Source organism: Centruroides vittatus, unplaced genomic scaffold, assembly GCF_030686945.1.
Source record: "Centruroides vittatus isolate TY-2023 unplaced genomic scaffold, ASM3068694v2 contig_1079, whole genome shotgun sequence".
Taxonomy (NCBI): Eukaryota; Metazoa; Arthropoda; class Arachnida; order Scorpiones; family Buthidae; genus Centruroides; species Centruroides vittatus.
Genome location: NW_027120694.1, coordinates 1,037,542 through 1,064,492, shown reverse-complemented (window position 1 = coordinate 1,064,492; position 26,951 = coordinate 1,037,542). Strand labels below are relative to the sequence as shown.

The 26,951-nt window shown below is 28.0% G+C and overlaps 1 protein-coding gene across 1 annotated transcript in view; it reads left to right on the top strand.

Moving 5' to 3' along the window:
* Window positions 1-372: 372 nt before the first annotated feature.
* The window catches only part of LOC136974649 (titin-like), a gene marked incomplete at its 5' end in the record, with an annotated part of 119,011 nt that continues 92,432 nt past the window's right edge, over window positions 373-26,951 (top strand). Inside the window, 9 exon segments of the mRNA XM_067269582.1 lie at window positions 373-545; window positions 1,137-1,445; window positions 8,141-8,235; window positions 8,311-8,518; window positions 8,805-9,078; window positions 9,176-9,396; window positions 19,617-19,676; window positions 23,356-23,649; window positions 25,838-26,949. Coding sequence (XP_067125683.1) covers window positions 373-545; window positions 1,137-1,445; window positions 8,141-8,235; window positions 8,311-8,518; window positions 8,805-9,078; window positions 9,176-9,396; window positions 19,617-19,676; window positions 23,356-23,649; window positions 25,838-26,949 — 2,746 coding nt within the window.

Below are 26,951 nucleotides of genomic sequence, written 5' to 3'. Positions count from 1 at the left end.
CACAGCTGCTGTGTTGACAATTTGTAGATACTTTGAAGTGATGATGTATATTCTTATAACTCTAAAAAAATGTTGATAATTTCAAATATTTCAATGTTCAAAACTGAAAAATTTCCGTTTTTTCACACTAGAAAAATTGCACAGTTGGTCAAGCAGCAGTCACGCAAACCAATGAATGATTACTACATTCAAAATCACAATCTAGAACCAGTGATTAATGTATCCTGGATTAGTGAGGTTCAACCCTATACTTTAAAATATAAGATATTTAAAATTACTATTTAAAAATATAACAAATTAAAGTAAAGTATAAATAAAAATTTATAATTGAAGATCATATTTAGAAATTTTTTATCATTTTGAATTATATAGGTTTCATAACAAAACACCAATGATTTCTTCACATGACTTTCAAATAACTACAGATGAAGGAAAATCATCATTAGTAATTGCAGAAGTATTTCCTGATGATGGAGGGATGTATGAAGTAGATGCTGAAAACATAGTCGGAACAGCATCAACTATTGCAAATTTAACAGTCATTCGTAAGATAATTAAATTACTTTCTTAAATTTACTTGCTTATAAAAATACAGTAGAACCTAGTGTTAGACTTGTTAAGTTTATAGGAGATTGTGATATAACTGGTTAAACTTATAGAATCAGTTATGTGACCAAAGAATGAAAGCTTACATGATTTATCTAATGAAAAGTTGGTGTTAGAAAGGAGAGAGTAAAAATGATGATGAAAAGAGGTGGTCCTGAAAAACATTTTATTTTTAAATGTTGACTTCTATACTTAACATAGAATTTCTGTGATTTTCTTTGTTATTAAGTATAAAATACATAAAATAAAACATAATTGGTATAATATGAATGTCAATAAAATAATCATCAATTAACCTATTTTATTATTTGAAGGCTTACTTATTTTTAAACAATTTAATTAATTAAATAATAATAAATCAGAAAGTACAAATATATATGAATGACTACTGTAAGCCCAAAATATATGATAATATTGTAATATGATAATGTTGAAAATATACATATATTATAATCCTAATACCATTGTAGTAACATTTTCTAAAATTTTTTTAAGTAATTACTTTTTAATTTATGTTTTATTATTTACAGCTGAACCAGAACATGAAAAACCACAACCAGAACCACCAATATTTATAAAACCTTTGGTTCCTCAAATTGTTCCAGAAGGTGAACCAGCAATTTTAGATGTTGAAGTGAAATCTGAACCAGAAGCCACATTGACATGGTTCTTTAACAAACGTCCCATTAAACATTCCGCCGATTTTCGTATTTCTACTGAAACCAATCATTCTTGCCTAGTTATAACCGAAGTGTTTCAGGATGATGATGGTGAATATACATGTGTAGCAGATAACGAACATGGTACAGCTTCAACAACAGCACCTTTAAAAGTTGAAGGTAAGTTATAACACAATTAAATTATAATTTTCCAGTCTTTTGCACTTGCTGATAGCTAATACAATTATTTAAATATTAGAATATGAAAACTGTAAACAATTTTAAAACATAATATTTTAATAATAATTTAAATTCAAATGAATAGTTGAAAAAATACTGGATTCCTTATAACAAATTATAACGAAATTGGTTTCAACAGATTAAGCAACTATTAATATAACAACTTCTTAAGACATTCAAATGATATTTTAATAAGTTCTTGAGCTGACTTCAGAAACATCAATGCAAGACAAACAAGACTTTGTAATCTGTTAAATTACCGTATATCTCGGCAGATAAGACGACCTTCAGATAACACGAGGTATAAATTTTTGTCAAAGTTTTATAGTTTTAGCATATATCTGTCCTATAAGACGACCCCCAAACTATCAACGGCCTATGAATTTAGTTTAGATCAACAATCATCATCCAAATAATAATACTGTATAGCGTATACAGAATTATGTTCAATTCATAATTTTTCAAATGAACAAATTTTATTTTCTTGCATCTTGTAGCTCTGCCTTGCGATTGTTGCAAACATTCGCACTGATTCGGCATTCGGGTAATGACCTTGACTATACGCAAAAACGTCGTATGGGCTATTCTATTTTGTGCACATACCCTAGTTTCTACTAGTAGATAATTACGGTTTGTCTGTTTTGTATAACTGTTTTATTTATATAAATTTCAATCTAATTTTTTTTGTATCTGTCCTATAAGACAACCCCGGATTTTGGGGGCCTTTTTTTATGATTCAACTATTGTCTTATCTGCTGGATATACGGTAGTTGTGTTTCACTTGTTTAGATGAATATAAATGTCAAATTCAGATAGTCATGTGACAGGCAAGAAATACTGTTGATCTGAGAGACCTGATTTTGAGTCCAGGTTAGAAACCTCCAGGAATTTATGGGCAGTCTATGCCAGATATATTAGACCCCATCCTTCATCGTCCACATTATTTTGGGAGTGGCTAAATCAATGGAAATTTATATAGTTTAGTTATTGTAATATTTAATATAATTTTAATAAATTTTATACTAATAAGTTTAATTTTAGTATAAATACAACTGCTTGATATAAAGATGAAATAAACTATAAATTAGAAATATTCTCTAAGATGAATGTAATGATAATCGTTTATTATCTTTTTTTATTGATTTTAATTTTTTTAAATATTGAATATTTCATTACTATTTAAAACAGTATTCATTTCAGATTCATATGAAAAGTCATCTTAATGATTTTTGATTATAACATAACATGTTTCATACTTTATTTTCTTCTTTATTGTAACAAATTTTATGTTTATATTTTAAATATTTTCTGTTCTAAAACATAATCACAAAGAGTGAGAGTGAATAAATAAAATAAACATGAATATTCACAACATTTAATAGGATAAAATTATTAAAATAATGCCCTTTAAATATATCACATTACAACTTTCACATTGACAAAACAAATAATTTTCATTAATAAAAGATATGAAAACTGATGCAAACTGCATACTGCTTATTTCAAAATACGATAAATATAAAACATTTTCTCCAAGTACTTAATTATTAGTTTATGAGATAGAATCGAGTACTTTTGCTATAGATATTTAAGGACAAATAATAACGAAAGGACTTTTTAAAAATCTATAGCAAGATAATTTAATTATTAATATAAAATATTAATTTTTGAGTCTTTAAATATAAATTTAAAATTTTGTAATTTATATTTGTAGAGATTTTCAAGTAGAAAAATGTTTGAAACTTCTATATGATCTTGCTCTCTAATAAGTCAATATTTTATATTCACAAAGAATTTTCTTCTACCAATCTCTTACAAAAATGAAACTAAAGTAATATTCATATTATTTATATAATTCTATCGGACTTTGCTTGACAAAAGTTTTCATACCATCAAGATAATTTTAAAAGTAAAATTTAATAAGATGATTTCAAGAAAAATGCTTTACAGGAGTTAATGGATCACCATAATTAATTTAATGAAATAAACAGCGTACCTTTAATAGTGGGTAAAGTTGTGGAAATGACAATTTTTGACCCAGTTAACAGGCCTTCTTCAGACAAATAAACATGTATTTATTAATTTATTTAAACTTTATTAATTTATTAATAAAGTTTATTAATTTATCTAAACTTAAAAATAAAGCTATTTGTCAATTACTTTTGTGTATGAATCATCATCAAAAAGGTGGCATCTACAATCCTTACTAAATTGCTTTGATTGAAGAAAGGCTTGTTATTTTTAAATTATTTAAGACCATTAACTTCTATAAAGTATTTTTATAATTATGGAGTTTTCTCTTTTCATATAAGATGAATTTATAAGTTTCTAAATAACTTGATTTATAGTATTTCATGTACACTCATTATTCATTCAAAAACAGATGAAATTATTAGCAATTAATTATTAGTAATTTCTTTAAGTAACTAAATAACTCTATTCTAAATTTTCTCACAGCTGGTTATATAGTAAATAACACCAACAAACCTTTATAAATAAGCCAGCAAATAAATTTTTAATATACTTTGACAAGAGCTTTTGATCCTAATTGGGATCTGCTTCAGGTCAAAATGTTCTATACCAAAATTTGGAATGCTTAAATATTCGAACAAATACAAAAATTCTGATCTGTGTGTTAATATTAACATTAAAAGTTTAGTGTATACAGGGTGTATCAGAATGACGTTTAAAAAATTTGGGGGATTGTAGAGGATGAAATTTTGAATGTTTTGATATAAGGAACCCATAACCAGAAATGTGATATAAAGTTTCTACAGCACTTTGCACTTTGCGGTCGGTATGCTATATGAAACAGCAGAATACAGTATTTATGACAAGTTTTATTGTCAAAACAGTAGAGTACAATCAAACTGTACATTGAATCAGTGGTTGCACTACTTTAGAGTAAATGTTCAATGTGATGACTACCAACTTCAATACATCATGTGCAACGACGAACCATGTTTTGTCTGACTCTGTAAGATGCCACGCTCCTCTCTGATGGTATTAAATGCTGTAAAGATGCGCTCCGTAAGCTCATGAACTGTTCCTACAGGTGTTGCGTACACAAGGAACTTTACATAACCCCAGAGGAAGAATTCAAGAACAATAACACAACGTCAATGGACGGAAGGGTAGCTACTAAAGTGAAGGGGGTCAAGCATTTCCTACTGCTGTAGAAACTTTATATCACATTTCCGGCTATGGGTTCCTTATATCAAAACGTTCAAAATTTCATCCTCTACAATCCCCCAAATCTTTAAAATGCCATTCTGATACACCCTGTATATTTGTAACAAATCCCAACAGAAGTAGTTGATTTCTATTTGTTATTAATGTTGTCAGGATCATCAAAAAAAGTCCTCCAGGCATGTGAGATGTTCGCCTCCTCCTTAAAATTTATGCATTCCCCTTTAGCTCAGCTTTACAAATTTCTAGAGCCTCCAAAATTTTGATCTGCTTGGTGTGAAAAGTGCATTTAATGAGGCTGGCCTGTTGTAGTTTAGCTTCCACACCAGTTTCAGAAGCATATATTGCTAGGGTGGTGGTCTGCTTTTTATATACACATCAAACGAAACCCGATAGCATAAGCAAATACACCTACAACTGCCGTAAATGATCGGGCGTAAATGATTTAGCCCGATCATTTACAGCAGTTGTAGGTGTATTTGGTCTGCTTTTTGTTATGTATATCATATTTACGCTCTGCCAGCCATTTTTTAAGAGACCTTTTGATTGACCAATGTACCCAATGTACAGTACATCAGATCTCTGTGAGATCTGTCATCTCTCACCAGTATACTGTATACCCCAAGTGCATTGTAGATGTTAATGACATCTTTGCCATCTCTTAATAACGAATAAACAGCTGGGTTACATCTATATATTATTGCCCACCCTCTATTAGTAGCAATTTCTTTATATACAGCCTTTAATCCCCAGTCATAATCAATTAGTATATGTTACTGTGTATGCCCTAAATCTTTACTATTGGAACCGGTGTGATTATTCATTTTCTTAATATAGTTTTCTGCTAATGTTTGTACCACTGTTCTAGGGTAATCGTGTGCCACTGCTATTTCTTCAATATGTTTTAATTCTTGCACTGTGTCAACAATGTTTGTGCAATGTGTGAATGCTCTTTTTGTGAGGGCTCTAAAAACTGCTATTTTTGTAAGTATATGGATCATTTGAGGCCACCAGTATGAATAATAATAGGTACCCTGGTTTATAATAAATGTCCGTTTCAATTTGGCCCTTTTCAAAGTAGATATTCAGGTCTAGGAAGTGGGCATGTTTATCGCTGAATTGTTCGAGGTTAAGTGTGAGACTGTAAGGGTCATATTCATGCATTGTATGAATAACAACCTTTTTTTGATGATCCCGACAACATTAATAACAAATAGAAATCAACTACTTCCATTGGAATTTGTTACAAATATATACGCTAAATTTTTATGTTAATGTTAGTGTTAATTTTTATTTTTATTTTTAATGTTAATATTAATACACAGTGGTGCTTTTTGTATCTGTTTGAATATTTAATCGTTCCAGCAAATTTTAAAATTTCTCTTTAAGCATTCCAAATGTTTGTATAGAATGTTTTGACGTGAAGCAGATCCCAATTAAGATCGAAAGTGCTTGTCAAAGTATATTAAAAATTTATTTGCTGGTTTATTTATAAAGGTTTGTTGGTGTTAAATAACTCTATAAATTATTTCAATTAAGATATAAGATTGAAAAACAATTGAAACAATTAAACAATTTATAACATTATTGATATATCAGTAAAAAAAATAATATGTTTAAGCAGTAATGGCCACTTCTAACAACAACCATTTTTCAGGAACAAATTTTTGTTTTTTAAACAAAAATTCAATAAAAATAACCTCTGAACAATGGCCATATTTTAATGTTTCTGTCAGTTGGCTATTGTTCAGAGGTTTGACTGTAATTAAAATTATAATAAAAAATTATATACATAAAAAATTGATGTCAACATTTCTTATTATGCATATATGCACTTCAAACAATTGATTCCACTTATAAGAAACAGAATTATTTGAATGTTTCTTATAATAAATTTTATACTAATAAGTTACTGTGTTAGTATATGTTACTGTGTATATGTCTGTTTGTCTGTTTTATATAAAACAGACAAACTTGTCAACCTATATCAAATTTATTTTATTTGAAAAATTAAAGATAAATGCAGATTAGTGTAGTGAGTTACAATAGTTTGTATTGCAATAGTTTGCATCAATTATCACAAAGACTAAACATTAAACATTTATTTAAAAACAACACACACCCACATACAACTGACATTCCAATATCATGAATTAATTTTGGCTAACTCTATGGGTAGAGTATGACATAGGCAGATGGATACAACTGTAAATGCATAGTATATACTCACTCTTCATTAGACACTATTTGTTTTCTTTCATCCCTTAAGAATCAAATTAATAACTTTTTCTTAGCCATATAAATAACCAACCAAGTACAATTAGAGAAGTCCTTAGGGAAGTACAGTACATTGCTTTGATTTTTATGCATTTAAACTTAAAGTGTACTATTTATATAGCTGAGAAAAGTTACTAATCCATATCTATATTAATACATAAGTGAGAATATTTGTTTGTTTGTTTGCTGGAGGTAGTCTCAGAATCAACTGAACTAAATTTTTAATTTCCTTAGCTATGGCAAAGTTCATTCATTCCAGATGAACATAGGCTACATGCTATTTTCATATTAAAAAAGGAAAATGCACAAGAAAGATGTTTTTACCATGGCATTTGTCTCACCACCTGGTGAGCATTTTTAAACTTATCTTATCTATTCAGTTTTAGGTACCCTACAGGAAACATGGACTACCAGAAAACTTGAATCTCCCACTCCTCTCTGATTTCATCCCCCTACCCCCCAAACCTTTTGATCAATCTGGATAAATTTTGCATAGTTACTCTCTATAATCCCCAAAAAATATACACTATTTTAAAACTTGAATCTTCACTTCTTTCCCAATTTCATCCCTCACAAATTTCAAAATCTGTTGGTTGACTTGGACCAAATTTTGCATAGTTCTTCACTGCAACCCTGCATGATACACATTCTACCTTATAACAAGAAAACTCAACTCTCTCCCAGAGTCCCCAGGCAGTCTCCTCCCGAGTCCCCAGGCTAGGCATTCTTTGCTAGTTTGGCTCATAAGGTATACAAAAAACAGGTATTGTCTAATGAACAGTGATAGGCTATAAACTATGTGCACTTTTACAGTTTGTATCTGTTGCTTACATTATACTCCAATATCATATATATAAAGAAAAATTCTATGTTATAATATGTCTTATCTATTTATTGAATTATAAATATTAATAAATCCATCCTACAATATGAATAAATTTAATAATTTTGTTTAAATAACACCAAAATTTTCATATAATTTTTAGGGAATTTTGACAATGGTAACATCTGGAATATTTATTTTTATGTAGAATAGAAAAAAAAAATAAAGATAATTTATGTTAATTACAATATAAATGAACTGAAATAAAAGAAAAGTTTATATATATATATATATATACTGTGTAAGTATATTTAAAAAATTTACTATTATTTAAATGCTTTGACAGTTGAACCAGAAGAAGATCTCCAACCGCCAACATTTACAGTTCCATTGACCCCTGTAAAAGTAATGGATGGAGAAGAAGCTAAACTGTTCTGTTATGTATGTTTTCAATTTATAAAACTGGTAAATTATAAAGCAAAGAATAAATGCTAATAAGTAAAATTATATATTTAGGTGACTGGTCAACCCAAACCTAAAATATCTTGGTATCATAATGAGCATGAAGTTAGAGAAAATAATGATGTCTGGACGACTCAAAGAAATGATGGATATTGTGAATTATTTATATCTGAAGTATTTCCAGAAGATAAGGGAGAATATATTTGTAATGCAGTTAATAAAGCTGGTGAAGCAATCACGAGAACAGAGCTTACAGTGGAATGTAAGAAATTCATGATTTATTTTCCAATTTGTAATAACACTTTTATTTTCAATTACATAAAATTAATTTCATGTTTTTAACAAACTGACTAAATATATTTTCAATTATCAAAACCACAATTTAATTAATTTAAAACATTTTTAAAGCCCTTTGTTCCTTTAAGCATAATGGAATCTTCAAAAATTTATTCAAGCAATTAAACAAATTTAAAGATTTTTTTTCTAGTAAATGTGTTTTTATTTTATCATTTAAAACATAAAAATATTAAAATAAAACTTACTTTCAGCATACGAATACATTCCCGATTCAGAGATTGCTTCTATAAGTGTTGATAAAACTTCACCAACAGCAATTGAAACAGATGGAACTTTTCCAAGTCTTTCAGAAGAAACATCGGGAAGTCCTTTTGAAATGCCAGATTTATCTGAAGAAGAAGTCTTTCCTGTACAAACCTCAACTACTACAGTTTCACTTGAGAAAAAACCAAGTGATGTTGGTACAGCACCCAAGTTTGTAAAACCTTTACAAAAAACAACAGTTTTACAAGGAAGACCTGTAAGGTAAACCAATTCAGTTTCATAAAGAAATTGTTGAGATAATATTATTTGAAAAAACCCAATCAATATAATTTGATTAAAATTTTTTCATTTTTAACAGATTGGAATGTAAAGTTACAGGAATGCCTCGTCCGAAAATCACTTGGTATCGACACGGTAAAGTTATTAGACATTCTCCTGAAATGGAGATATGGTATGAACCAACTGGTGTATGTACTCTACAAATTATGGAAGTAAATCCAGATGATACAGGAGAATATATATGTGAAGCACATAACAGAAATGGTGTTGATGTAACAATTGCAGATTTGGTGGTTGAAGGCAAGTACTACAATTTGAACATGTCTTCAATATATATGTATTATTTATTATATATATGCAAATTTAATTTTAATGTATGACATGCTATTAATTTTATATAAAGCTGAAATAATTTTACTAATAACTTTGCTTCTCTCATTTTATTAAATATGTTTTAAATGATAATAATGCTTTTAAATTTTTCAGCATTTAATTTGTACAAGTTATATAGCATCAAATTAGATTTTAGTATTAATTAATTTAATAATATACAAAACTTATAATGCTATATTTGTTTATCTTGTGCTTTATAAACTTAATTGTTGAATTTATATAACAGAATAGAATATGTAGAGCATAATACGGCTTTATAATTTAGTAGTGATTAATAAAATGTTTAATAAGTAACTTTAGAAACAATCCATATCATTATTTTGTTTAATAATAAAATAATTATAAGTTCAAAGTCAGTTAAAATAATTTCAAAAAACAAAAACCTTATTATCTATCTCCTTCCCAGCAATATTAGTTAATTATAATACCAACACACCTGAATTTAATTTGCTGAGATTTTTCTCTTTATTCCAAATGTTTACAGTCTATTTTCGATAGGCCATTGCCAGGCTATCGTTCATCGTTTCATTTTGGAACGATGAATAATAGGCTGTAAACGTTTGGAATAAAGAGAAAAAACTCGGCAAATTAAATTCAGGTGTGTTGGTATTATAATCAAAAAACCTTAGTTAAGAACCAGTTTTGGAATATTTGTAATTTAACAATTTCAAATAAAATTCAAACAATAACATGAAGCTATCACAAACTGGTTTTAAAGTACTCTTAAAATACATCTCATTTAACTGGCTTTTGGGCCATTCTCTATATATGTTATATTATTTTTAATATATTTAAATGATATATATTTTTATAATAATTAATTTATTGTCTTAAAATTATCTTAAATCAGTGACATATATTTTAATGAAATATATACTCTGGTCCAACATACATAACTATAATATCAGTGATTATAGAAAATTTAAAAATTATTTTCATAAAGAAGAAAATGTTTCAGTATTTTTGATATTTTAAGTACTTTTATACTTCTTTATCTGTTATTTATTTATTATAGAAGATTAATAAATCCATTAAAGTTAACCTCTTATATCAATGTTTTATACTGAAAAAAAAATGTTTATATATTGGATAACATCTCTGCCAATCTTAAAGTCTAATACATATTAGGTTTCGAAGGTGAGAAAATGTTTGTCAATATTTAAAAATTAAAGATTGAAAAGTTTACTTTTTAAAAATATTATTACGGATAAACACATAATATTTCTAAACTTTTAAATAGTTTTATATAAGTTGGTTAAATAGATGTAATGGCGAGATTTGACAGATGGATGGCCAAGGCAAATTAAGACTTTAGCCTACCACTATGGGAGACCCAGCATAGAATTCAGGTAGTCAAAAAAGCCAGGAATTTTTCAGAGAATAGCCTGAGCCTGTCTTAGATATATTGGGCTATGTCTTTCACCATCCAGCTGCTTCCATTGTGGGTCTGATCAAACCTATCATGGGTATGATTAAAAAGGTCCTCATAGTGTCCACAGAGACAAGAGAAAGAGGTAAAAGATGAAAAGTAAATGGTTTGGGACTTTAGTTTGTTGTTCTTAAGAGTTTCAGATCAAATCTGGAATTGGTTATTTATTTTTTGAAAGTGATTATGAATCAATTTCTTTAAATAGATCTATGTAAACAACTGAGATGAAGAATTGCTTATGTTATTAGATTTAATTAAATATAGAATAATTTCTCATTTTTCACAGTTGAATGTAGATCAGTTTCTTGGACTAGGCTTTTCCCTAATATATTAGTTGAATATTCTAGCCTTATCATCAGAAATAACAAAAACAGTCATTGATTAATGTATTGATTGCTTAACGATAAAATATTTTTTTATAAAACTTGAATAATTTAAGTAATAAACTTTCTGAAATAATTCTGCTTTATCCATATCTACAAGCTTCCATTACTTACTTCTCATTTAGAAATGCATGAAAAGAAATTATAATTTTTTCTTTTACTGAAGTTTTTTATAGAATCTAACATAGTATTATAGCATTATACTAACGTAAAGACATGTTTTTATTCACTAACTGTGGGGATTCGTGACGAGGTGTAACGGTTTCCGCGAACAGACCGACACAAAATAATAATCAAAACATGTTACTTTTAACAAAGGTACGATTTTATTCTCGCCAGAAAGAACAGAAACAGGTTCTTTATGGATCCCAACTTTACAAAGAAAGGCTTTTTACAGTCGAAAGAGCGCGCTCAAAACGGAACCCGACAAATTATACGCGTGCAGATCTTAAAACTAAACTTATTCTACTTATAACTAAGGGGAAGAACAAATATATACATGTAGATAAAAATAGACGAAGATTGAAATACTTTGGTGGGATACCGCTCTTGAGTCCTGTTTGATTTTTATAGGCTTCCCGTGTTCTCGGTGAATCTCTCACTCTCCCGTCGTATCCTTTCCTTTTCTTCTGCTGCTAACTTATCCACCTTGGTCGAGATCGCTTCCTTTTCACACCTTCTCTCTCCGCAGTCCAGTCGAAAAGTGATTCACTTTCTCTCGTCGAGACCCACGGCGCCGTCCCTTCTATTGTTCTATTCGTTGTCTCTTTCTTAGAAACGATAATCCCACCCAAAGGGTAAAAAGGAGTGGTGGGGAAAGTAAAGGAGGATAGATAATACAAAAGAAACAAAGGAATTGCTAACACTAACTTATATTACATATTAAAAACATATAAAATACGCGAATAATATGGCCGACGGCCACAAACATTAGAAATTAATGTGATGTACCAGAACAAATAATGTACCAAATATGAGAAATTTATAAAAATGTGATCAATCATATTCTATTCCTTTATCTCTATTTAAGAAGGTTGTTTTAATGGGATAAGCAATGGCGTAGCATAGTGGGGGCGGCAAAATTTCACAATAAATAATAATATCTTGTAAAAATATCTAAATAAGGGGGAGGCAAAATTTTCCTCTGACCCGGGTGGCTGACACCCACGCTACGCCACTGGGGATAAGGCAACACAACACAAGAGAAACCTGCCAATCAATTAATGAGGGTTTCTTTACATTATGGAATCTTGATATCATGAATTATTCTGCACAAATAAGAGAAGAAAACACAATTGTCAAGATCTATATTGTAAAGTGGCCCGCACCAATAAAAAACTTGAATTCATTGGATCATATACTGGTTAGTAATACAAAGATCAAAAACTACTATCAAGAAACAGATGAGCCACACCGAGGAACTCTCTTCTGATATACTGGTATATCAGAAAATTTTTTTTCACTTTTGTGGAAAGATTAAAGTGAATGGAATTTCAGAATTGAATACTATTAAGTATGGAAAGATCAGATATAAAATTATGAAATATTTTATATGAAGTAAATAAAATATTAAAATTCATAGATAAGCTCTGATATCAGCAGTAAAAAGATAAAAATCAAAAGAGTAAACAAGACAATATTTAGATTCTAAATTTTACTGCAAGATATTAGCAAGGTTGAGGCCGAAGTTTTAAACACGAAAACATGTAAGTCGGATGTTCAGCGCTACTTTTCTGTAAGACTGGAAGTTTGACAATGGCATTTGGAATGTCGAACATGATTCCACCAACTTTCCAAACACCATTGTCAAACTTCTAGGCTTACAGGAAAGTGGCACCAAACGTCCGACGTACACGTTTTCGTGATTAAAACTTCGGCCTCAACCTCGCTATTTCCTGTCATTAATTATTAATCTTATAAATCTGGTTGGGATAATTGTGTGAATCAAATGCAGGTCAAATTTGCAAAAATTTACAAAAATAACTGTTTTTTGTAAATAACTTAAGAAATGAATGGACCGAAGTCAAGCTAAAGTTGAAACTGTTACTATTATTATAGTCTATTTTGATGTTAATTACAAATCTGTTATTAAGATAAGATACTGTAATGCATTTCATAAGATGACTTTAATTATAAAAAATTCTAAATGTACTTTTTAGAATAAATAGAACATAAGTTCAGCATACAAGTGACAATGAAAAATTCTTAAGGGCTTTAGACTAGAATTTAGAACTAAACAAAAATTACCTAAATTTATGAACAAATATTAAATGGTATAAGTGCAAGACTATAATTTAATTTTTTTTCATGAATTCAAAGCTACAGATAATAAATAAAAGTAAACAATATATATTTGTATTACCTGATTAATTTCAAAAAATTTGTTTTTACATAATAATGTACTGTACAGGTTAACATTTAAAAATCTGGCAATCTCCAGACCTGAAGAGTGCCGGATTTTTTATGGTTATATATGCTGTACATATTTAACAGAAAATGACTATCTGTATAATTTTTTAAAGAAAGAAAATTAAACACTAAATGAAAAGCAAATGAAATTTTAATGTTCGTTAACTAAATAAAACAGTTCTACAGAATTTTAGTTAGGCACGTCCAGAAAACAGTGGCATGTCAATGTGGTAAATTTGAAAATGCACTCCGAAATCCATTCTGGAAATCTGAAGGAACCGGCTTATTGATGGCTGGATTTTTGAATGTCAACCTTTATTTATACTATAATATTACATTAATACAACTGTTAGCTTTTTTTATTACTTTGTAGATGTTTCTTTATATGTTAAATTTTGATTAATTACAGTTATTTACATTATGATTTGTTTTATACTGATAATTATAAACTTATTAAAATCTAAAAAGTTAAAACAGTATTAATCAAATAAAAAAGTAGGCTTCCTTCTATGAATATAAACTCAAGAAATTTGTTAAGGACTTTCAAGGAGAATTCTCCCCATCAACAGTACCTACACATTAAAAACTATCAGAAAAAAAGAAACAAAATTTGTGTTACAGTTGAATATTAAACTGTAATTAAAATAAAATGATTAATAGTTAATAATTTTATAAATAGGAATTTTAATATCTCATTTACTTCATATAAAATATTAAAATTTAATTTTTAATCATCTACACCTCATCTCATATTCTCAATTATTTTTGTATTACACTTCAATATATAATAAGTTTTGAACATCTTTGACAAAAACTTTTATAAAAATTTCAACAAACAATAAATTAATATTTCTTTTCTATTCATTTATGCATATTAAGTTTTCACATTATTATTATGGAAATGAGTTAGCAGATACATAAGCATATACCTTTCTGTAGCAGAATTTCTATAACAATTTTCCATAATAAATTATTCAATCTGAAATGACCAGAATAATAAAAGTCATTTATATTATTAAATAGAAAATTATGGATGATACGATTATGAAATTCTAAATTCTCCAAGTTAATAGGAATTATTTCTTCTGTGTTTTTGATCAACTCTAATCTACCTGATAGACTGATATTGAATAAAACAGAAGACAGCATCTTTATAAAAATAAATTTTAAATATAACAATATACATAACCCTATATTTCTAATACCAAATTATCTGCCAATTTTTTTCATTGAACTTTATTAAGACTAATTAATAATCCAAAACATGGTAATTTGGATAGTAAAGCTGTCATCTCATGATAACTTTAATAATTACTTTATTTATAATTATTAAATTTATTCTGATATAACAGTTTAACTGCCATCTCTAGCCAAAATGCTCTGTTTTGGATTATTAATTAGCTTTAATGTAGTTCAATGAAAAAAATCTGGCAAATTATTTCGTATAAAATTTAAATAAAATTCATTGAATGTTCTAAAGCGTTATTATGAATGAATGATAGCTGGCCAAGGTGGAAAAGATGTTAGTCTGCCATTACATGGAACAAAGATTCAAGTAGGTCAAAAACCTCAGAAATTTCTGTAGGTAGTTTGATGCAGATGTGTTGGGATTTCTTGCTGTCACCCAACCATTCCATTGTGGATTTGGCTGAGCCCATGATAGGTATGAAAAGGAGCTCTCTTATTAGTCAAAGAGCAAAAATAAAAACACAAATAAAATTTAAAAAAGATTATTATAATGGAAATTAATTGACTGAAAACTGAGAAGACAACATTGACATTTAAAATTACATATTAAGATTAAAAACAAAACTATTTATGTTTTATTTAACATATCTTAACTAATAAAAGTATTTATTGAAACTTGAAAGACATTTAAAATCAATAAGTTTAAGGAGAGTAATACTTAAAATTAAAAATAATAATAACAAATTATGTAATATAATTTTTAAGTAATAACCAAATTTTTAAACTTAAAGGAGAAACTCAAAAATAAGATAGTAGTGTAGAAATTTATGAAAAACATTGCATATTCTTAGCAATTTTCTTCTATGAAGTTTAAGCAAACTAATGTAGCTATATTATCAGTTTACCTTTGTCAATCTTATCACCCCGTAATTTCTAAATTCATAGTTGTGAATATCTTCTTTTGATTATTCAGTTATTGAAGTACTCTCTGAGAATGGATTTTAATCCCTAAAATACAATATTTTGTTTATTATTATTATTAATAATGTAAATTTCTAATCAAATATAACAATTCATACCTTAAGACATTTACATTAGTTCACTCTTTCCACCAACAGTAATGTTTAAATTTGGTGATACATTTCTCCTGCTTCCATCAATTTGTAAAATAATTCAAGACTTAATATATATATTCACTCAGCCCTGTCAACTCAACATCAGAAAATACAAAACTAAAACAAAGAATTACTGTACATGAAATTTAAAACAGGAAAATAATTTAAGTACACTTTCAGTTACAACTGCCTTGAAAAATTGTTTAACAGACAGGAAAAAGCTGTCAAACTACATTACTTATTAAGTGCTTCACTTCAAGTACTTGATATAATGACATAAAAATGTTTTATCTGCTATTAAGATATCATGTTTTAAACAAAAAACAGACATAAAAAATATACCAACCAATAAAAAACAAGAGCTGTTGCAAAAAAATTTAGAAAAAACTCAAGAAAAAATCCATTTATCTAATTAAAAATATAAGAGCTAATGATATGAAAAAATTTTTGGCAAGTTTTATTTATTTTTAATCTAAACAACTTTGACTGAAAACTTATTTAATAAGTTTAAAGTCAAAAATAATAAACAGAAAATATAGAAGTAAAACATTTAATTATCTTGTGATGATAATTAATGTAATTATTATTTTAAAGAAAACTGAATTTTCTAGAAACTAGCAATCAGTTTACTAGAATGAGAAACTTTATTTGTGTATAAGAGATATATCACAAGCTCACTTATACAAAGATAAATATTGCAAGAGTAATGTTATCCAAATGATTTATTACTATTTAAATATAAATTTAATTTTAAATTTTGTATTTCTTTAATTTACTTTTTTTTTTCGTGCATTTTTTAGTTATTTAAATTATGAAAATAAAAATATGGATTGTTTCTTTATGATTTAAGTTATATATTTATAATTTTAGTTGTAATATACATTGAGATTGAATATAAATGAGAAAATAAATAATTTTTTTTTATTATCTGAAGAAAAACAAATATTATATCATTTAAATATTTTGTGAGGAAAGAAATTTTTATTCTAGGTTCACTTGAGGTGTTGTTCTTATAGCATTATATAATTTAATAGTGGTCTAGTTGGTAGCATTATGGTGCATTATAAGGATGCAGAGGGTAGTAAAAGTCAAAAAAAAAATAGTGTTTTGTAATTTATGGAAGCTCCTTAAATTCATCATCTCAAAGATAAATTTCAAATTATAAAAATATATCCCCAATGAAATAAATGTGTTTCTAAATAGTTCAATAAAAAAGTTGTTCTTGAAAATAAGTGCAAAAAATAAAACACAGCTATTCTGAAAGAAACCAACAAATTAAGTAAAGGGGAAACATTTTCAGAGCTTTATTCAGATCAACATCAGCTCAAAATGAATGCAAAATACATACGGTGTTCCAGAAGCCAGCGGCATAATCAGAAACATTAAGTGGAGAGTCAGAAATTTCTACCAGTTCTGTATTATAAAATTTATAATAAAAAAGTATGTACTAATTTCTTAATTTTTCTTGAAATTTGACAATGTTTTGGCTTTTTAAAAATTTCTTTAGGTGAGTACTTGCCTCTTGGTCCTCCCCTGATTGCACCACTATCAGGAGTATGGATTTTAAAACCTACATACAATATATATGTATAATAAACAAAATTATACCAAAACAATCTTATAATACAAAATGATTAATAGTAATACATATGTTGCTTATCTGAATAAAGATCTGGAAACATTTCTCCTTGGCAAAAAACTTTTGGTTTCCTTAAAGCAGTTGCTTCTTCTTGATATTTATAAAATGGTAAAACGTCTTCATAATTTCAATAAAAAACAGAAATATCAAAATGTACAAAACATAAAGAAGAAAAATATTAAATAGATATGCTAATTTTTTCAATAAAACATATATTATGGTACACAGATATAGGTGCTATAATAGATAACAAATACAGTCAAACCTGTTTTTATGCGGGGGATAGGGACCGCATTAAAAAAAAACGCATAAAAAAAATCTCACGAAACTTCACGAATGGCTGTAAATAACTATTATTTAATTAATTATTTCATAAAAAAAATATTTTTTTAATTGTGTCGCGAAAAATAGTTTTCGCGACACAATTAAAAAATATTTTTTTTATGCGGTCAACAGGGACCGCATAAAAAAAGTCTCACATAGAAAATAACTCAAAACCGTACGAAATAGAATTTATTGACAACAGATGTCAGCACTTGACTGCATCGTCTGGTCTAACGTCTGTTTTACATATTTTTGTCCAGGTGGTGTTTTGTTGACTTAAAAAGTAAATTATTTCATTTTTCGCATATTCGTGCAATAATATCACTATAATAAGTGCATTTATGCTATAATAAGTTTATTTAGCTATAATAAGTCAACGTAAGACATGACGAATCACACGAGACTAGTCGCCAACTATACCGCACAAATTAAAAATTCGCATTAAAAAAATCGCACAAATAAAAATCGCACATAAAAAGAGCGCATAAAAACAGGTTTGACTGTAATTAAAATTAAATGTTATACTGATATTAAAAATGTTAAAAATGACTATTCTATTTATTATCATGCTGTTAAAACATGCATAATTATATATGTTGTGCTTGGGTGCTAAGAATGCATAGTATATTTCTGCTGTGATATCTTCTATATGTAATCAGTAGCAATTAGGTGATATTTTTTGGAAAATATGTTGTTTTCTCATTTTCATTTACAAATCCATTTACAATAAATAAATTTATGTTCATGCTTTACTGCTTTTTAGGAGTATTTACAAGGGGAGTCCAATATTAAAGGTACAGGCCAAAATTACACTAACGTTTATAATTAAAGAAAATATTTAATACATTCAACAAAAACTACATACTTTTGTTTATTTCTCGACATAATTGGCGTAAATGTTGAAACATTTATCCCAGCATGACATTAGTTTGAACATCTCTACACGGTACTGTTGCTTGTCAAGTTGCTCAAACTAGTCCAGAACGGTGTCTTCCAATTCCTGCTGATCTGCAAAGCCTTTCCTTGCAAAAGATTTCTTTAAAGGTCCAAATAAATAAAAATCTGAGGGGAGCTAAATCTGGACTATATGGAGGATGTTGCAGGACCTCCCAATTCCACTGTGCCAACCACAGTTTGATTGGATTTGGCATGTGGCATATAGTCCATTTTCACATTAAAGTGTTCTAGTTATCGAGGTTAGCATTCAATCAATACAAGATATTTACAACTATTCCAAGAAAATAAGATGAATTTATTTTCTCATTTATTTTAATTTATACATAAATTTATATGTTTTTTATTTTTAATAACATTTTATAATTTTAATATTTTTATCTTTTAATAAATAATTTTATTTTAAAAGTTTTTAGCGCAGCATCAAAATAACTCATGGATTTTTTTTAAAAATATTTTGTTTGTAATATATTTTAATAAAATTATTTTTTATAAAAAAAGCTTTGTACGTTGTCATTATTTTACATTAAACGTTCAAACATCAATACTGTTCATACATCAACACGATATTCTTCCATTCATATAAAAAGTCAAATTGTTGTGTGAGTGAAGAAACTTTTAAAAATTATTTTTAAAACTAACTTTCTATAGCAGAATTACTAAAATATTTAATATTTAATGTATAGAATATACTCCAAAGAAACCTGATTGGATAGTTCATGAAGAAACAAGGAAACGAGAAGCTGGTAGGATAAGTTTTCTACTTACTATAATTTATAATCTATAATTAAGTTCTAAATTTGATATAGATAAGTAATTTAAAATTTATCTTTAATTTCTCAATAATATTTTAAAATTCACGTATATCTCTAATAATATGGAGTGGTTCAGATGGCTATTTTAAATACTTTTTAAGATCCTAGCCCAATTTCTTTAGAGCTCCCTTGTAAAAATGTCATTTTGAAGTTGCGTGTTAATGGTACATGATTTCAAATGACAAGACATGATATGATATAACAACATTTGATATCATGTTGTATTTGGCAAATGATAGGAAAGGTATCACTTGTGTTTTCATGTCGTATCACTTATTCTCATCTGTTAAAATAGTGTGCGCGCTTTTAATTTTTGAAATAATGTCAAGTAACTTGTTGCAATTGACATCATTTGATATCATGTCTAGAAGCTTTTGAAAATACCTTGAAAAATATTGTAACATTGCACTTGGTATCATTTGTAACTGTCTGAAAATCATTTTAGACACAATATCTCTTGATATCATTCTTGTAATGGTTTCTGATTGATTTCAAATGACATTACAGTAGAGACTCATTAATCGGAACCCCGGTAATCGGAATGATTTTCAGTCGAACTGTGTCGTGCTGAATCGAACGTTTTTGATACTAGATTTACTTCTAAAGTATAATTTTCATGTTTTTATATTCTTCAATATATTTATTTTGTTTGTACAAAATAAAGAAATAATTTTTAATGATACAATAGCCTCGATTATTATAATAAAAATTTTCATTAGGCTTAAAATTGACGAAAATTCAGCACAAAGCGACACGCAACGGAGAAAAATTCAGCACGAAGCAACACACAATGGAGAAAAATTTGAACATCGGACAGGTTAATATATTTTTTCGTACATAATCGGTAATCGGAACAAATCACTAATCTGAACAACCCCAGTCCCCAATTGATTCCGATTTTCGGTTCTCTACTGTACTTGATAACAAGTGATACCACCATTTCATATCATGTCACGTCATTTATTTGGTCATTTGAAACCATTTCATTAGTTGATATCAAATGATTTAAATGACCAAATGATGATGAGGTATTACAACATCATATCTAAAGTGATTTTTGGACTATCACTTAATATCATTTAAAAATGGTAAAATGATATTTTTACTAGGAAGGCATTATACAAATACAGATATAGTACAAAAACATTAGTAATGAGCAGTGAGATGAGGTTACTTAGAAGGCAAAAGCAACTTGCCATGGCTGTGTATCAGTTAACCATTGCGGAACCTGAATTGCTCGAAGCGAAACCATCTTGTTTAACTGACAAATTACAATACTTTAAAAAATGTATCAAAGTTCTTTTATAACTCATTCATGTTATTCAAATGTAATTGATGCCATGGTTATCTGACTTATCCTCTGTGCATAGCACACTGTTGAATAATTAAGTTTATTTAAATGAATTGAAATAAATAACAATTACTGCATTGAGCATCTTATTTGTTCCGTAATATACATACAAGCAATTGCTTATATGCAATAATCAAAATTATATATATTAGCTTAATATATATTGAGTGAGATCAAATGTTAAAAACATGCTAAGAAATAATGCAGTATTAGAATATACTTAAGTAGTTACGAAGCTACTTTTGAGTGGTTGTATTTTATAATTAATTAGTAATCTATCATGCATAAAAACAATACAGTAGCCCATCATTATATCGTGCATGTAGGGAGACAAAGCAAACAAGTGATGCTACAATATAACCAATGTATCTATCCATTATTGGTTAAGTGCTTTTATATTTGGGTGACAAAAAAATATGCAATGTATCTGAATGAGTGATCTAATAAGATGCAATATAACAAGGGTCTACAGCATATTGAATGTATCATTACCTAATTTTGGAATGATATAATCAATTAATCATACTGAATGGTCAAATATTTTTTCTAATACTTATAACAAGGGTCCCCAAACTTTACAAGAGGAGGGCCACATTACTAATTCTGACAACAGCAGTGGGCCAGAGTGATTTAATATTGTACATATCTATATATGTAAATTAAAAAATAATTTTTAATAAGTTTTAAAAATAGGCCAGGCCGATATAATATAATAAAGAAAAAATATATTTTCCTTTTCAGACAATACATACATAATGTGTCTTTAAAACTATACATCCTTTTTTACACTGTTGAGGGATAAGACAATTCCCTCAGCTGCCACCGCTAGAGGAAAGTTTTGGACTGTTTTACATTTGTAGGCAGACGAGAAGCCTCAAATAAAAGGTTGACTCTGCCGTGGAATTGTCTTATCCCTCAACTGTGTGAGAAAGGACGTATAGTTTTAAAGGCACATTATGTATGTATTGTCTGAAAAGAGAAATATATATATTTTTTTTTAATTGAATTTTTAATAAGATTCTATGATTATAAGAAAATACATTACAAATATCAATTATTTTGAGAAGCAGTTAGGTAGTCATCCAAGTTTTGGATTTTCCAAAAAATGGGACCTCTGTTTTTAAATAAATATGGTCCTATTGCTTACTCTCCCTGGCTTCAGTTTGAATTGTTTAATGCAAGTAAAATATTTTTTTAAATTGTGATTTTTTATAATTATCTAGAAGCAATATGAACTAGATAAAGTCTCATTGTGGGCCAGATCTGACCCTCAGGTTGTAGTTTGGGAACCCCCTGCTTATGACCATTTCTATTCACATAATGCTATTTTTTTTTTTTTAAATAAAATACAATAATTACAGTTTATTAAATAAATTCAAAAATTAAACTACCCCTCATATGAACGAGAAACTAAAATTAAAGTTATTGTTATCATTAATTGTGTAGCGTTTGATGATGTTGACAGTGTCGGATTATTCAAATTTGGTAATCATTTATAAGTTTTTAAAGTATAAAGCCATTTTGTCAATATCTTGTTAATTTAAAAACTTTATATATTTATAAGAAAACTGAATAAAACATACAGAAGTTTCCAATGTTGTCATTATCATCACACTTTATACAGTTTCAAAAAGCATTAAAAAATTCGGTTAATATTACCTATGGTTCCAAGATGGCGGCTAGTCTGATTCCAGCAAGGAAACAGTGGGGACGCACGTTCTAACCTAACCTAACCTATTCTAATAATTTTGTTGGTAATAATTATGGTAATTTGTTAGAATAGGTTAGGTTAGGTTAGAACGTGCGTCTCCACTGTTTCCTTGCTGGAATCAGAGACTAGCCGCCATCTTGGAACCATAGGTAACATTAACCAAAAACTCCTAATAAAGACTTTATTCCTGAAAAATATTAAGAAACTTATTATCATTAGAAAAAAGTCAAAGAATTATTATTGTATTTTGTTATTTTTTGTTACTGAATTATTTTTAAAAAATTTAACAATTTCAAACAAAATGTTTATTCAAATTGTTTTTAGTGTTCCTAAAAATGAAAATTAAATTTGAAAACATGTAGTTTTAATATACACATGTAAATGTCTTGTTTTTAAGTAGTTTACAGTAATGATTTAGAAAACAAGAAAAACTTTATGTACTGTACCTATGATGATGATGATCATTCTTGAGGATGATTAATATTTTTATTAGGTTTTTACAGATTACTTATTTCTTATTAAAGGAAAGTTCTTAAAACTTGTTACAGAGAAACCTCAACCACCTACATTTAGAGCACCTCTTAGAGATGTCTTTGCAAAAACTATTGGAAGTTCAACAACGATCGAATGTATAATAAGTGGAAATCCGAGACCACAAGTAACTTGGTATTTTAATGACCGGGAAATAGATGTGACAACAGGTCGTTATCGAGTTACCTACTTAGAAGATCGTATTCTCCTGCATATTCTTCGAATTGATTATGATGTGGAAGGAAGATATACATGCAAGGCAGTAAATGAAAATGGTGAACAAATATCAACTGCATTCCTATATGTTGGAGGTGTGTATGATATTTATTATTCTTTATCATAAATAATAAATCTATTGTATTTCTAACTATAATAATAATATTATTAATACAAAATAGTAAAAATAAAAACTGTAATAATGACATTTCTTGCAAAGTTTTATAAATATATAAATTCTATTTTAAATTTATTTAATTATATTTAAAATTAAATCCAATGTTTTTAATTTGATATAAAAAATATAATATTAATTTGCTACACTGTATTATAAATTTTATACATTTTTTACAACTTTAAATTAATATTTTAAGATTATACTTACTAATGTTTAATTAAAAATATTGGTACCAGCTTTTAATTTTATTACAGTAGTACAATTTTTTAATCTATATATACTATTTATATATAGTGTGTCTTCAAAAATGAATGTTACCATTTTAAATTACTGTATTTATGTTAATTATTCTCCAAGAAGTATGCCATATATATCATAAAGTAAATATCTGAGTTTCATCTTCCATCTGCATTAAAACATCTTGTCATGTGCTACCTCCAGGAAGCACTGGAAATGAAAATGGTGACTCTACAATAGAGAAAGCATTTTGTATTCTGCAGTTCACAAAGTGAAATTGCTTGTCTTTGTGCACAGTGAGTAATTTGCAGAAGCCATAGAATTGTGCTACTGTGGGAGGAGTGGCAATGAATATGTTGTAATGAGTGTAAGAAGAATTTGTCTATCTGTTGAACATGTCATGTGAACAAGGTACACAAACTGAGAAATTGTAATAGAAAATGTAAAACCTGGACGTTTTCCAATGTTTTAATGAACATTACTACATTCTCACATAATAATTAACATAATTACAATGATTTAATTATAATTATATATATATAGTAAGACCATGCTTAATACGGGATGCATTCCTAGATGACAAAGCGCTAAACAAAACAGCGTTAAACAAGGTCATTTTAACATAGAGTAAATAGGGAAAGGGGACCATGTGACCAAAAATAAACAAATTTTACTTTAATTTTTAAATTATAATATTATGCAAATTAATATAAAAATATGTTAAATAACACACAAACATATGCACACAGAAATGCAAAGTTTATTTTTTGTAACAAAGGTCCTTACTCTTCTGAAATTCTTGTTTTTTGCGATAAAGTTGTGTAGTTTCATTCGTCGCTTTCTTTTTCTTTCCGTAAGCAAATGTCGGTAGCAAGAGATTGCATCCAAAATGCCTCATTTTGCTTTTGCACTCTCTTCAAAATCTGGATCATTCACTACAGTTTGATCAACAATTTCAGTTCTTGTTACTAAACTTTTACTAAGGAAATCTGTAGAGAAATTTCTTGGGTTCTTCATTTTCAGAATCTCTAGTTTCCAGTTCTATATGAATTCTTTGTTCTGCCAGTTCTTGAAGGTCGTCATTGGTAAGGCTCTCACTAGAAACCTGCAGTAACTCCTCAATATCCTGCTCGTCTACATCTCTTAGTCCTGCTGTATTGACTAAATTGAGTTTGGTCAACCTAACGATACAGGGATAAGCGGTTCTTGTTTAGAATTCTTGGATACCTTCAGCCATAACTTCTTCCACGCTTTGTTCGTGCATTTATCAGTTAATTCTTGCCAAGCCAAGTCAATATTGTCTATGGCATCAATGATGTTATATTTTTTCCAAAATTGCACAAAACAAACATAGATTTAAGAAAAATACAGCACTACGATGAATTGCCACCTTTTGTTTATTGGTTTGTGTTTGGGAATAATCAATGAAATGTCATGATAATTTGAATCGGTATAAATTTTGAGCTTTTTTTAAGCTTTGAGCAGACAGCGTTATATTGAATCAACATTAAGTGGGGTCTTACTGTATTTGTTTCATATATAAAATAATTTGAGTATTTTATCATCTCAATCACACTATAAAATATCAGTTTCAATGGAAATTATACAAAAAATGTTAATAAATATTTCAAATATTTAATAAAAAATTATAATGTATCGTTTATGAAAATTACTAAAGTTCATTCGTATATTGAAGATATTAAAATATTGAAAATATTGAAAATTAGTTTTTAAATATCTTCAATATTTTAATATCTATTTTTAATATTTTTAATGCTATTTATTAAAAGGGTAAAAATATAATTAAATATTTTTATTTTATCATTTTTCAGTTAAAATCACTTTCAATGAATAATATTTCTTTTTAGTTACTAGAGAAGATTATCTTTCTGGTATATGGACCAAAATTAGACAGGAAGAAATTGTAGTAAGACCAGAAGAACCTATTCAGGAAGAACCTGAAATAAATGGACGAGAAATCCAATATCCAGTACAGAAAGTAATTAAACCTAAAGAAAAAACATTAACACAAAAAACTGAAACAAGTACTTCAGAATTAACATTTGTTAAGCGAAAACCAATTGTGCAAAGACCTAAGCCTAAAGAAGAAGAACCTGAAATAGTTTCATTAAAACCTATTCCTAGAAAATTAATTACAGTTGAAAGCAAAGAAAGGAAGCCGATGACAGCAAAAATTATTGATAAAGAACCAGAAAGAGAAACAGTGACATTGAAACCATTAAAACAGGAAGCGAGAGAATTTATAATTGAAACTATTGAAAAGAGAAGACAAGATGTTTCCATTGAGAGTATTGAGAGAAAACCAGAACAAAAAGATATAACGTTAAAGGAAATAATAATTGGAGAGAAACCTCAGCCAGAAAGAGAAATTACACTAGAAAGTATAGAAAAACGAAAACATGAAATAACTATTGAAAGTATTGAGAAAAAGCCACAAAAAGAAGAGATGATCATAAAAACCAGAGAAAAGAAAAAAGAAGAGCCAACTGAAACTGTAGAAAAGAAGAAAAAAATTGTTCAAAAACCTAAAGAGAAAGAACCTGAAAGAGAAACAGTGACATTGAAACCATTAAAACAGGAAGCGAGAGAATTTATAATTGAAACTATTGAAAAGAGAAGACGAGATGTTTCCATTGAGAGTATTGAGAGAAAACCAGAACAAAAAGATATAACGTTAAAGGAAATAATAATTGGAGAGAAACCTCAGCCAGAAAGAGAAATTACACTAGAAAGTATAGAAAAACGAAAACATGAAATAACTATTGAAAGTATTGAGAAAAAGCCACAAAAAGAAGAGATGATCATAAAAACCAGAGAAAAGAAAAAAGAAGAGCCAACTGAAACTGTAGAAAAGAAGAAAAAAATTGTTCAAAAACCTAAAGAAAAAGAACCTGAAAGAGAAGAAGTTATATTAAAACCCATAAAAAAGAAGGAAGAGCCTAAGCCAGCAGAACAAAACCA